Source organism: Saccopteryx bilineata, chromosome 2 (assembly GCF_036850765.1).
Source record: "Saccopteryx bilineata isolate mSacBil1 chromosome 2, mSacBil1_pri_phased_curated, whole genome shotgun sequence".
In the NCBI taxonomy this organism is placed as follows: domain Eukaryota; kingdom Metazoa; phylum Chordata; class Mammalia; order Chiroptera; family Emballonuridae; genus Saccopteryx; species Saccopteryx bilineata.
The window spans coordinates 58890758-58903538 of NC_089491.1; the positions used below are offsets into that span (position 1 = coordinate 58890758).

Here is a 12781-nt window from a genome sequence, read left to right on the forward strand (position 1 = left end):
GCTGCTCCCTCTGCCTGGAACACCCTTCCCTGTCCTTCACAGTCAAGTTCAGTTTAAAGGTCATTTCTTCAAAGAAGCCTTCTCTAGCTGCCTCCTTCCTTCTTAGCACGGATGCCCAGTCTGTAGTAATCACTTGACTCTTGGTCCCACTGTAAAGCCAGTCTGTGAAGCCATTTGGCCAGGCACTGGCTGAATGCAATAAGGATACAATGTTATGCATGGGGATCAGGTGCTTTGAGGATTCAAGTGGCTCGGTGGCCTGCCCAAACCTGACCGCCACTGCCCCATGTTCCAAATCTCTGTAAGGTAAGATAAGGAGGTGTGGCCAGGTCTACATACACAAATGTACAACGAGTCCAGAGGTCCAAAGTAAAGATTTTTATTCTCATTTCTGCCTTAGTCATTTCTAGTTTTGCAAGTATGAATAATTGGAATCAACAAGAAGCCCCTCCCTAAATTTCTTTCATTACAATTTATCACTGAAAAAGTTTCCCATTTTTTCCTAAAGAGAGTGCAATTTCAGGGTGCCCTAAGATGGAGCTTGATGATTAGAGAAGATTGGGGTTAATCATCATCGTGCATTGTGCCGATCCCTCTCTCACCGAGCAGGGCAAGGTCACCGGGCACTACCAATAGCAGCCCAGCAGATCAGTCCTTCCGGTGACAGAGGGTTGGGCGAGGAAGAGAGCTGCAGGGTGTGGGGCACAGGTTCATTAGCCTCCTCTGTACCTACACCCAGAGCAGGGGAGCCCAGAGCGGGGGACTGCAGAGCAAGAGACCAGCAGAGGAGGGAGAGACGCTGCCTTCACGGCCTCTAATTTGATGCATCCATAAATCAAAATGAGCCTGAAAGAACCTGCTTATCAGCAGAAAGGGGAGTCAAAAAGCATGGACAAGCGTCCTCTGAAATACCTCTTTTTGAGGAGTTTCCAGAGGGGGACCCCAACACCTAGCCTGAAAACTACATAGCGAGGAAGAGGCTCTTTCCCCAGGGAGCAGCCTCCTGCCTTTCAGGGCCCAGCTGGTTCACAGGACCGTCTCCCGGATGACGCCGATGAGGCTGTGCGGCCGTTCGATCGCCGCCCGCTGACGCCGCTCGCCTCTGGGCCGCCCCACCGAGACGAAGGTGCTCAGGTCTCCGCAGCTCTGCAGGTGCAGCAGGCCAGGCTGTCTCCCCGCAGGCAGCAGGTGGGCCCTGAGCGCGCCGGGCTGCAATGGAGTCATTATCTTTGGGGGAATGAAGAGGGTGGGAAAAGGTTAAGCTTCACCAGATGTGGTCCTGAGATCAGCCTCCTAGACTCATCTAAGTTGCTCTTGAGGGAAAACGTTTAGTTGCCTTAAAGGGAAAATAAAGAGGGTATTTTCCCCAAAGCGGAACCTACTTGGGGTTCCAGAGAGATTTTTAACATATTGTGTCTGTTCTAAAGTTCCTAAGACATTCCCCAAACTTCCTATGGTTTCAACTGTAGAACTGCCTCACTGCACTGGTTCATCTATTGCAATTTCTTGCTTGACATTTAATATTTCTCTTCACTTTTTCCCAATTTCCCTGTAGCCTAAGCCCATGATTCTCACTGGGGGGGGGGCGCACATTACAGGAGGGGAGCTTGTCAGAGACATGAGTTCAGCTCTCCCCACACCAGTTCTGACACGAGTCCAGAGTGGGGCTTGAGCATCTGTACTTTGAACAAGAACCCAGGCGATACTAATGTACTCAAAAAGTTGATAACTATTGGTCTGGAATATTGTGACCAGGTAATGAGTTTATAAACTATCAACCAAAGCCAGTGATACTTCTAATTGATTTAATAAGGACCTCAGTAAACAACATTACGACTAGGTCAATTTATTTGTAAAAACTCTTAAGAACGGTTCTACTGCTGGATCTATTTTTGCAATGTGCTGTATACATAAATTTAAATACATCATAATATCACTTATTTTGTAAAAATAGCAAAAATATGAGAAATTCTTCATCTAGCTGCAGTTAATGAAGGGACCACTGTCTAGTAGTATGTGCACATGTTTTACACTGCACAGCCCCACCTACATGACCAATAACACTGCTAGTGCCGTGGGAGAGCCCCGGGCTCTATTACCATCAACATCACAGAATGATAATGGGGTGGCATTTTCTTCAGTTTATAGCATTCTGAGATTTTAAGGTCATTAAATGGTTAATCCTTCAAAGAGATGCAACATTAGTTTTGCTAACTTTCTATTATTACATTTCTCTTTAATGACTGTCCTTGTTTCCTGATTAAAAATAAAATTCTGCCTGACCAGGCGGTGGTGTAGTGGGTAAAGTGTCGGACTGGGATGCAGAGGACCCAGGTTCGAAACCCTGAGGTCGCCAGATTGAGTGAGTGCTCATCTGGTTTGAGCACAGCTCACCAACTTGAGCCCAAGGTCGCTGGCTTAAGCAAGGGGTCACTCGGTCTGCTGTAGTCCCCCCTCCCCCCATCAAACAATCAATGAACAACTAAGGTGTTGCAATGAAGAATTGATACTTCTCATCTCTCTCCCTTCCTGTCTGTCTGTCCCTACCTGTCCCTCTCTCTGTCACTGTCACAAAAGAAAAGAAAATTCCAACATTCATAGATGTTGACTGTTGTTTTGTGTAAATTAGGACAAGGGGTTTTGATATTGGTAAAATTTAAAATGAATCTAAAAATGCATTCTGGTAATATGGAAAAAAATGCACAAAAGTTGGGGAGAGTCAGAAAAAAGAGCTCTTCTTCCCCAACCCTGCCTCCTTCTATCTGAGGGGGTAGCACCATCATATGTCCTCACTGGGGTCCAGTTCTGGAAGACTGCAGCAGAGGGCTCAAGGCCATTATCACAGTCCCAGTACCTGAACTTTGATCCAGTTTGTGTTTAGTGGGCTATTGAGGCTGGATAAAGGACAGAAGGCAGGAAATTATAGTCTGCATAGACCAGGGACACCAAATGAAAATGTCTCCCCTACATAGGGTATTACCTAGAGCCTGACACAGGACCATGGGACAAAACCTCTTTTTGAAAGCAGACAAGAATGTCCATGGTGCATATACCTCTTCATGTGAATAATCAAATTGCTCTTGTGTCCCATGGATCCTATAGGGACTGGGAAAGAATTTGGCGTCTGGATTCTGTTAGAAGAGGCCAGGAGGTAAAAGGGGGGAACAGAAGGAAAATGAGATGGGGATCTGGTCAATCTGCTTTGAAATTTTACCGAAGTTCCTGTAGCTGGTAATGACCCTGAGAATCAGCCCATTTCAATTCAGGAAGTATTTGTTGGCCACTTACGGCACGTAGGCACAGACAGGTAACATCAGGAGCCACTGGGAATGGATGCCTTCAACAACCACCCCACATACCAGGAGCAATGGAGTCCGTGCCTTAAAGGTGACCACTTTTCAAGAGGTGGGTAATAGAAGCTGAGACCCAACCCCAGTCTTCATCAGAAGGAAATCCCCTTCATTCAGAGATACAGGTGTAGAGACCACCAAGTCTAACCTTCCACTTTAAGATAAGAAACCAGCCACCTAAGTGGGTCATTTACATGCCCAGTTGTGTCTTTTCCCCTGCTCAGAGAACTGCATTGTACTTTTAACCTATGGAAAGGAGAGGTGTTTATTCCTTTCAGTCCTACCAGCTTAGGTATCTTGCCAAACATTTCATGGGAATGGGAACAGCTCCCAGAATCTAGCCAATATTAAAATTAATGTATGTCCATCATTGTCAAAAGGCTGAAAAGAAACCTGCCAGCTCTGGCCAGTTGGCTCAGTGGTAGAGCGTTGACCTGGCGTGTGAAGTCCCAGGTTCAAGTCTCAGTCAGGGCACACAGGAGAAGTGACCACCTGCTTCTCCACCCTTCCTCTTCCCCCTCCTTCTTCTCCCCCCCCCCCTCTTCTCCTCCTGCAACCATGGCTCGATTGATTTGAGCGCATCGGCCCAGGCACTGCGGATGGCTTCATGGAGCCTCTATCTCAGGCCCTGAAAATAGCTCTGTTGCATACATGGCCCCAAATGGGCACAGCATTGGCCCCAGACAGGGGTTGCCAGGTGGATCCCAGTCAGGGCACATGCAGGAGTCTATCTCCCTCCTCTCATTTGGAAAAGAAGAAAAGAAAAAATAAGAAACAGGCTTTATCAAGGGAAACCTACAACATAGGCTATAACTGCTGAATGTGACCCACACGGCCCATTCCCCTTGCTTTTATCCTCAGCTGTATCTGTTTCTTTTTCCAGGCTTCCACATCCCAGAAAAACGGGGTTCTCTTCCTTTAGGCCAAGAACGCTGTGGAAAAGTCACCGCAGCTGAAAAGAAAGGGCTTCAGCTTCCTCTCCCACCCCAGGCCTCCTAACCACATTTCCATTGATACAGTGACCATGAATTTACCGTGCTTTGGACGGGAAATCAGGAAAACTGCTAGGGAAACAAGTTATCTGATCCAGCCCAGGTGGATATTAATCATAAAACTACCTGTTCCAGGAAAGTGGCACTGGTGATGGCTTCCTCCATGTGCGCCTCGTCGGACTTCAGAACAGACTTAATGTTCTCCACAAGCTCGTGGATGTCCGGAGTCATCGTGCAGGAGGACTGCTCCAGGAACCTCGCCACCAGCAGCTTGGTGTCTATGTAAGACTTGTAATCTATCAAAGAGCGTGGTCTGCATCTCGAAGCTCTGGCTCTCAAACCCTTCCTCAGGGTCACCGCAGCCAGATCCAGTCTTCCCTCGGTCTGAGTTGCAGCTTCACAGCTGAGCACGGGAGCGGCTGTAGGCAAAGACAGACAACACACACCCATTGGCCATGCCCTGTGAACCATGCTTATGTCTGAAACAGCACAGACCACTGAGCTCGGCATGGAAAGCACATGACAAATGCCAACAGCCATGCACCTCTTGCTTTTCATTTTGCAAAAGAAAAACAAAACAACTATGAAACAAGCTCATTTCCTGATGTAATTCCAACAGGACATGTCCCCAAAACATGTTATTGTGCCACATAAATCACAGCTCCCGAGGAAAAGACAGATGAGAGAGAAGAGAATCCAGAACACAAACCATAGCAGAGCAGCAGTTTCATGGGGTGATCACCAATACGTGGGCATGGATGGGTAAAGCGGACAAAGCATGGTTGACGGATGAGAGAATGTTCCAAGCGGGGAGGATTAAGGAGCCATTTAGAGACAGAGACTCAGGAAAGACAAGACTTGTGGGATGAGTGGAATGCTCTGTTCACTTTGACTGTACCTTTGTCCTAAACATCCTCAAGGGCACTGTACTGACTTATATCATCAACGCTCACCCCACGGCTGTGAGGCAGCTCTGTGGCTGACGATTACAGAAAGGGAAATCTAAGTGCAGAAAAACTATGTCATTCCAGAAGTCAACAGCGGGCCTGGGGACTCCGCCACAGGCTCTAATTTCCAACTACCTACTTTAGCAAGGGTACAGAGACCATCGTAACATTACTGCACCATCGGGTGGGTGACGTGACGCTCGAGCTTGGTTCCCACGTGTTCAGAAGCCAGCAGCAGCCTTCGGTGTGCATGACACTGGAGATTTCAGCCTGTGAAGGCCTGACAAGAAGGGGCTGAGATGGCCAGTGAAGAAAGGAAGCAGGGGGCACCAGGGGAACTTTTCCTCTGAAGAAAAGTGGGCATGAGGATCTCTAAACAATGGTCAGTGGTGGTCTCCCAGGCTGCCACAACTTTCATAAAGAGCCAGAGTCTTCCAGGAACACTCCCTACAGACACTATGTTTGAGGACAGGGTCTACACTCCATCCCTTGAAAGCAACTTGGTTCCTTCCACAAAGAGGGCTCCAACAGGCAAACGTGTCATCCTCACCCCCGTAGCACTGCAGAGCGGGAAGGGGTTCTGGAAAGAGGGCTCTAAACTGTGCAGGCAGCCAAGTGCCCGTTGAAGCCGGCAGGTGGCCAGCTCGAGTCCTCCACTTGCCAGGTAGGGCCGAGACCCACAGTGAAGGAGGGTCTGGGAGCTGAGGGGCCAGGCAGCCAGCCTGCTGGCATTGCAGAGGCACGCTCAGTCCCTGGGTGGGGGGCTCCCCGCTCAGAAGCCACAGCAGGGACAAGAGAACTGTCCTCTCTGGCTCCCACACAGTCAGTCCAGAGCTGTGGCAAGCTACACAGGTTGTCAGAGGGACAGAATCAGAAGGTAAGGGGGACAACACAGGGCCCCGGAGAAAGCCAGATGAGAACAGTATTTGCACAAGCATGAAAAGAGCAGAGGCCACTTGGGAGAACGGGTCACCGCAAGAAGCCGGTTCTGATAGGTTTACAGAAGGTTCTCATTTTCTTCCTGTATTTCCTGTACTTTCTACAATGAAGACATACTGGGAGATGTTCAGGTATTCATATATTCAAATACCATCTACACACAAAGTCAAAGCAGAGAGGGAGGGAGATGAAGTGTTTCACTCTATCCAAAGTTCTTAAAATAAGGCTGAATTTAAACAATTCAATGTATTCATACAAAGTAAAATGATAACTAATATTGAATTGTAGAAGAAGGAATAAAAAAAAAATACAACCCTTGGACTTTTTCCTTGAGAGAGAACATGAGCACCCAGAAAACAGACGAGGTGTGCATTATTTGCTTCCTGTAGACCCTGCCACAGTATCCTCTGCAACCAAACACTTCTGATGAAAATGACTGAGAAAGAAAAACACCCTACGAGCCTTAAAAGATATGGCAGACATATATTTTTTTGTTGGTGGTGGGGGAGGGGTTGCTGTTGTTTTCTTTTTGGGGGGAGTGGGATTTTTGTTTGTTTGTTTGTTTGTTTGTTTTGAAAGAGAGAGGCAGGGAGAGAGAGAGAGAGAGAGACAGAGAGAGAGAGAACATCAAGCTGCTCCTGTATGTACCTGACTGGGGAATCCAACCGGCAACCTCTGAGCTCCAAAACAAAGCTCTAACCAATGGAGCTAGGGTTGAACTTTTACTGATTTTTAGAGAGACAGAGAGAAAGGAAGAGAGAGGGAGGAGGAAGGAAGCATTCATTTGTTGTTCCACTCAGTTGTGCATTCTGTGGTTGCTTCCCATGTGTGCCCTGACAGGGATTAAACCCACAACCTTGTCATTTTGGGACTACGCTCTTAACTAATTGAACTAATCAACTGAACTAACCAGCCAGGGTGCAGATATGTATTCTTATTATTTATTTATTTATTTATTTATTTATTTATTTATTTTGAGAAAGCAAGGAGAGAGAGAGAGAGAGAGAGAGAGAGAGAGAGAGAGAGAGAAACACTGAATTGCTCCTGGGGAATCAAACTGACTACCTCCGTGCTCTGGGATGATGCTCCAACCAACTGAGCTACCTGGCCAGGCAAATATATATTCTTAATGTGCATATAGAATATCTATCTTATTTTCCCAAGACCTCTTAACTTCCTTTAAGTTATTCCTTAAAGTGCAGGACCCTGGATGGCCAGAGCCGCCTGTTTTTACCTGACACCTATAGCTTGCCGGGAGCTTGGGGAATGGCCTCACCTATCTCCATGAAATGATGGAGCATAGGGTCACTCTTCGATCTTGTCATCAGAGGCTGGAGGGCTCTCTGGCCTCTCGCGGCACGGAGCTGGTTTGAGTTGGCAGTTGAAGCAGATGCGCTTTCTTCTCCAGGTGTGTTAGGAATATCCCCATCTGTGTGTTTTTTTAAGAAGGGAAACAAAAATGAGTTCACCAGCCTCAACCCTCAAACTGTTGGGCAGGAAATACCGGGGAGCCCAAACCTGCTGGAGCAAGGGTAATACAGTTAGCAACATTTGCTTAGGTTCCTCGCCAAGGAAGTTTTTATTTCCCGGCAGGATGGGAAACGCTACCCTGCCAAACCACCACTCCAGACCTAAAGCAAACAAACAAAAATCTTCATATCCCAGAGCAAAATAAAGAGGCCCTGCCAAAATGTCAGTTTTTTCCTAATGGTACTTAGCAGCTTCTGCAGTGAAGCACCCTGGCAGAGCCTCAGGACTGGAAAGTTCCTAGCCACCTTCTGGTTTCGGACAGCTCGGGGTGAGCTTGGCTGGGTTGGAAGGTCACACCCGCACAGGCGAGGTGCCTGCTTCATGTGTTGCAGACCCAGTGAACGCAAAGACTGGGCTGTGAAACTTCTGGAAAGCCACGTTAAAGAGCCAGTAATCACTAAGTGAATCCATAAAACTACTGTGGAATGGCATGACTTCTGCTCAGGAAGACAAAATCCTATCACTTGTGAGGCTAAGCTATGGTCTGGGAAATTACTTTTAAGAAATGGGAGAATTACAAATATACTTAGGAAACATAGCCGCTACTGCATAACTCTACATAAGAAGGATGGTGAACAGACAGAAACCCAATTACAAATGGTGCTGCTGAAAAATTACCTCTGTCTAAAATAGCTAAAAGTCGATTCATTATTTATCACCATGTGAAATTTTGTCCTGGTAGACAGTTCTCTGGGCCATTTAAAACCTCTCCAAAGAGAGAAAGCGTTCACAGGCTTCCCTTAAATGACAAAGATAAATACAAAACCGGCTCTAGTATTTCATGCAGGACTGGAAATCAAAAATCAAGTATATGTTAAGTAAGGCAGAATGACCTGGGCCCTCGGTTATAAATGACAGCACAATGTCACAGCAGATCACACTGTAATAAATGAAATGCTTTTTTTTTCTTCTTCTTCTTCAAAAGAGTTCATCTTATTTTAACAGGAGGAAAAATATCCTGGGTTGAAAAACACAGCAATGCCAAGTTAAACTCTGCACTCTACTTCACAGGTCCCTGAGAAGAGTCTGATTATTCACAAAAGAGTCTAAGGACATCTGTATTTCCGTCCGCATGCTGTTTCTCACTTAAAAGTTGATAGTATTTTTTATATCTGGAAAGAATATAGCTTGAATCATTTGCTCCATGAATATCTGACCTCCAACAAAACTATACGGATCGTTATTTTATCAGGGCTTAGTTTACCGAATCGCAAGTCTGGGGAGCGATCATGCATTTATTACCTTGAGTCACTGGCATGGGGTTTGGTTCCATCAGGCTGGTAGCAGCTTCTGATCCTTCTGCCATTTGGAATGAAGATGCCTGTGTCACAGGGGGGAAAAAAAGAGAAATGTTGGTTGATATTCAATGCAAGCGTAATCAATGGACTCGGTGAACTTCTTAAAAAGATGTGCAGAGCACGATCTCCCACGGCTCTCTGTGCTAAATGCTGCTTTTCCTCCTTGTGGTCAGCACAGCAAAGAGGAACTACGTGGACTGTACCTGCTCCTGGTCCGTCTGGTTCACCACAGCTTCATAGGGAGGCGGGGGGTCCAGAGGACAGAACACTTCCACGCCTTTAATTCTCGCTCCGTAGATAGGCGGCAGTGGAATAACATCGGGACCTACCATCCTAGGAAAAGCATGTTGGCATCAGGAAGCATGTCCTACAGACAGGCCACCTGCCAGCACGGGCTCCTGCATGCTGGCCTTTGCCTCTAGATGGTTATCCTCAGGCAAGTGGCAACGCATAAATGCGATACCATCGTTCCTTTTAAATCCAAACAGTAATCCCTAAGACACAGAAAGCAGATTAGCCGTTGCCAGGGGCAGGGGGAAGAAGGGAATGTGGAGTGACCGCTTCATGGACACAGGACTCCCTGGAGGTGGTGAAAATGCTTTAGGACCAGATGGAGGTGATAACAGCACTACACTGTGAATGTACTGAATGCCTCTGAATTGTGTACTTTCAGATAGCTCATTTCATGTTATGTGGAATTTCACCTCAATTAAGGAAAAACAAAAACAAAAAACTAGGGACACATGAAAACTTAATTATTTCTTATATTACTACATGACAACTTTCTTGCCTGGGTTTCCCTAATGTGTGATTCATGGTAGAAATTCACTAGTTGTTAAAAAATATTTTAAAGGATAAATACGTTTTTCAGATAAAGTGAACGTCATAGCTCAGAGACAAAGCAGTGCACAGCAGGAGGAATCACAGAGTGACTCTTCCCACAGGTGGTCGTTCAACAAATCTAGTGTTTGCTGCATGCCCGGCACTGTGGTTTTTGACCCGTGAGTGAGGGACCTATAAAAGCAAAAACAAAAACAAAAACCCACAAGATTTTCTGCCAGTGTCCACAGAAACTTACACACACACACACACAAATAACCTAGGTAACAAAGAACCTAATTGCTAAAATAATAGTTAAAAATACACAGAAGTTTGTACCTTTTAGTTAAACTCCCAGTCATAACTCCTGGGGATGTCATGTACAACATGGTGATTATAATTAATGATACTGCACTGTATTTGAAAGTTGCTAAGACGGTGGGTCTTAAAAGTTGTCATCACAAGAAAAAACAATTTTAACTAGATAAAGTAATGAATATTAATTAGACCTATTGTAATCATTTGTAATATATACAAATATCGAACCATGTTGTACACGTGAAACCGTATTTAATTTCAATTATATCTCAATTATTAAAAATGTACAGAAGACCAAAGGGGGAAAAAACTGTATTTAAGCCATGGAGTATTGGAGATTAAAAATTATAGATAATAGCAAACTTTAATGTTTGTTCTTGAGATGCAAAAACATACATACACTACAAGGGACTGATAAAAAACCAGCTCTGGAACCGGTTCATGCAAAGCACTGCTTTTTGGAAAGGTGCTCTCTGGATTTATGGCCGTTTCACTTTATTCGCTGTGCCCATTTTCAAAAATGCAAGTGGTAGAGGGAAAGAAGTTGAAAAAGATATAATGTTCTTTATTCCTAACAGTAAAACGTCTGGAATTCTGGGATTTAGAAGAATGAGAGTTCTGCAGCCTGAATTTAAAAGAGAGAAAGAGAAAGCTCTCCCCTTTTTCCTTTATCTTTGTTCAGACAACAGACTCTCATCCCGTTTGACCTAAAAGATAAAGAAGAAGGTTATATTTTGACCCCTAATTGCAGGGATAAGTGCAGGCTCAGTACAGAACACATAGTATGGCTACAGAGAGGTGCCAGCATAAAAGGTCTCTTCCAGGAGTAGCTGGGAGGTAAGTTTGGTAAAGTTATCATAGTCTCCCCTTAGAGAAGGACTTGCCCACGAGTTTCTCACCAATTCCTCAATTCAGCTGAAGCTGTTTAAGAACAATAAATGCAGCCCTGGCCGAGTGGCTCAGTGGATAAAGCGTCGACCCATCGTGCCAGAGGTTGTGGGTTCCACCCTCGATCAGGGAACCAAGGAGAAGCAATCAATGAGTCCACAACTAAAATGGAACTAAGTGAAACAAGTGAATGCTTTTCTCTCTCTCCCTTCACCCGCCTCTCTTTCTCTCTCTGTCTCAAATCAATGAAAAAATTAAAACAAAAAACTATAAACTATAAACAACTTCAGGAATCCAGACCCTTCCTGGACCTGACTTTCCTGACCAGTGGATAAAATGACTTGTTTACTCAGTGAGACCCAGAGACCCCATCTGTCCCCTCCGGAGGGACAGTCTTCAATGCTTAATTAGCATAAATCTCCTAAGCCATCTCTCTAGCACTTACAGACCAACCCTGCCGGCATTTCTTCACTACTGTGCCCTGGCCTGGAAAATTAATACCTTTGTCTGTCTATCTGTCTGTGTTTGTTTGTTTGTTTGTTTGCCCTGGTGGTCTTTTTATATCCCCAACCCAGAGGCTACCTATACAGTGTTCACAGAGAAGAAAGGACTCCTCTTTTAGATCCTAAACTACAGAATCCCTTCAAGAAGGAAAACTGACAAAGAGGAGACACACTTGCTCTAAACTGACCAACAAACGAATGGCTTTCTAGGGTGGTTACGAAAACGTCCAGGAAAGCCTCGTTATGATGGAAGACGCAGCTTGAGCTCATGTAGAAGGGAAGTTCCTTTCCTATTGGCAGCTTCTCCTTATTTATTTCCTTACTGACCTCTTTGAGTGAGTAAGGATCTGTTGTGGGAAATGGGGCTGCTATCTCTGGGCAGGCTTTTCATGATCCCTTGTGGCTTTCCCCAGGAGGTGTCTGAACTACAGGTGGCCCAGGCTGCCCCTCTCGAACTGCTCTGATTGCCCGTGGTGGGGCCCAGTTATCTGCTGTCAGTGCACACGGGTGATTCCCGTGCAGCCAGGATTGAGAACACTGCAAAAGGAATGGCCTGTGGCAGCTGAAATGAAAACCCTGCTATATCTGGAAAAGGTGATCAGATTTTTATTCCAAATGAGTGTCTTTGGGAAACTGCTACCTGATAAGGTAGGAGTAAAATGAAGGGCTAAATGTTTCTTAAGCATGAGATACATGCCAAAAACATTTTAAACAGCGCAACTAACAGTGGTAGAGCGCACTGGAGGTTCTTGATTTCAGAAAACAATTTTTATGCTCAGTGTTTCATAACAGTCCTCTCAGCATCCATGTGATAATGCAGGGGAATGAGGAAACTGAGGCTCCAACACAGGAAAAGATCCACTTAAGGTAACCCTTTTATGAGACCACAGAGCCTGAGCTCTTTCAAATTCATCCCCAAGTGCCCGGGAAACCTTCATTGGTTCTTGCTCCCGAGTACTGAAGGTGAACAGGAAACCCAAACAGATCATCGAAATAACTTCTGCTTTGATGCTACAAATAGGCCTTGAGAACTTATCCAAGGGTTATGCAGCAACTAATATGCCCTTGACCAGAGAATGAGCTTCCTCTGTGTACTGGAAAAGCTGTGTTTGCCCTTTTACTGGGCATGTAGTGGTAGGGCTGCTGCCCGTGCAGTGGGGAGCAAGGCAGGGATGCCCGCCTAACAACTGAGCACTG

The 12781-nt window shown here is 45.6% G+C and overlaps 1 protein-coding gene across 2 annotated transcripts in view; it reads right to left on the minus strand.

Annotated features, from left to right (window-relative positions):
- Positions 1-363: 363 nt before the first annotated feature.
- ENTREP1 (endosomal transmembrane epsin interactor 1) overlaps positions 364-12781 on the minus strand; it is a 56742-nt gene continuing 44324 nt past the window's right edge. For both annotated transcript variants that reach the window (XM_066257125.1, XM_066257124.1), the window contains 5 exons: positions 9260-9389; positions 9001-9079; positions 7505-7657; positions 4469-4761; positions 364-1227 (listed from right to left, as the gene is read on the minus strand). In XM_066257125.1, the coding sequence (XP_066113222.1) occupies positions 1027-1227; positions 4469-4761; positions 7505-7657; positions 9001-9079; positions 9260-9389 (856 nt within the window). In that variant the 3' untranslated portion in view covers positions 364-1026. The remainder of the gene's footprint in view (positions 1228-4468; positions 4762-7504; positions 7658-9000; positions 9080-9259; positions 9390-12781) is intronic.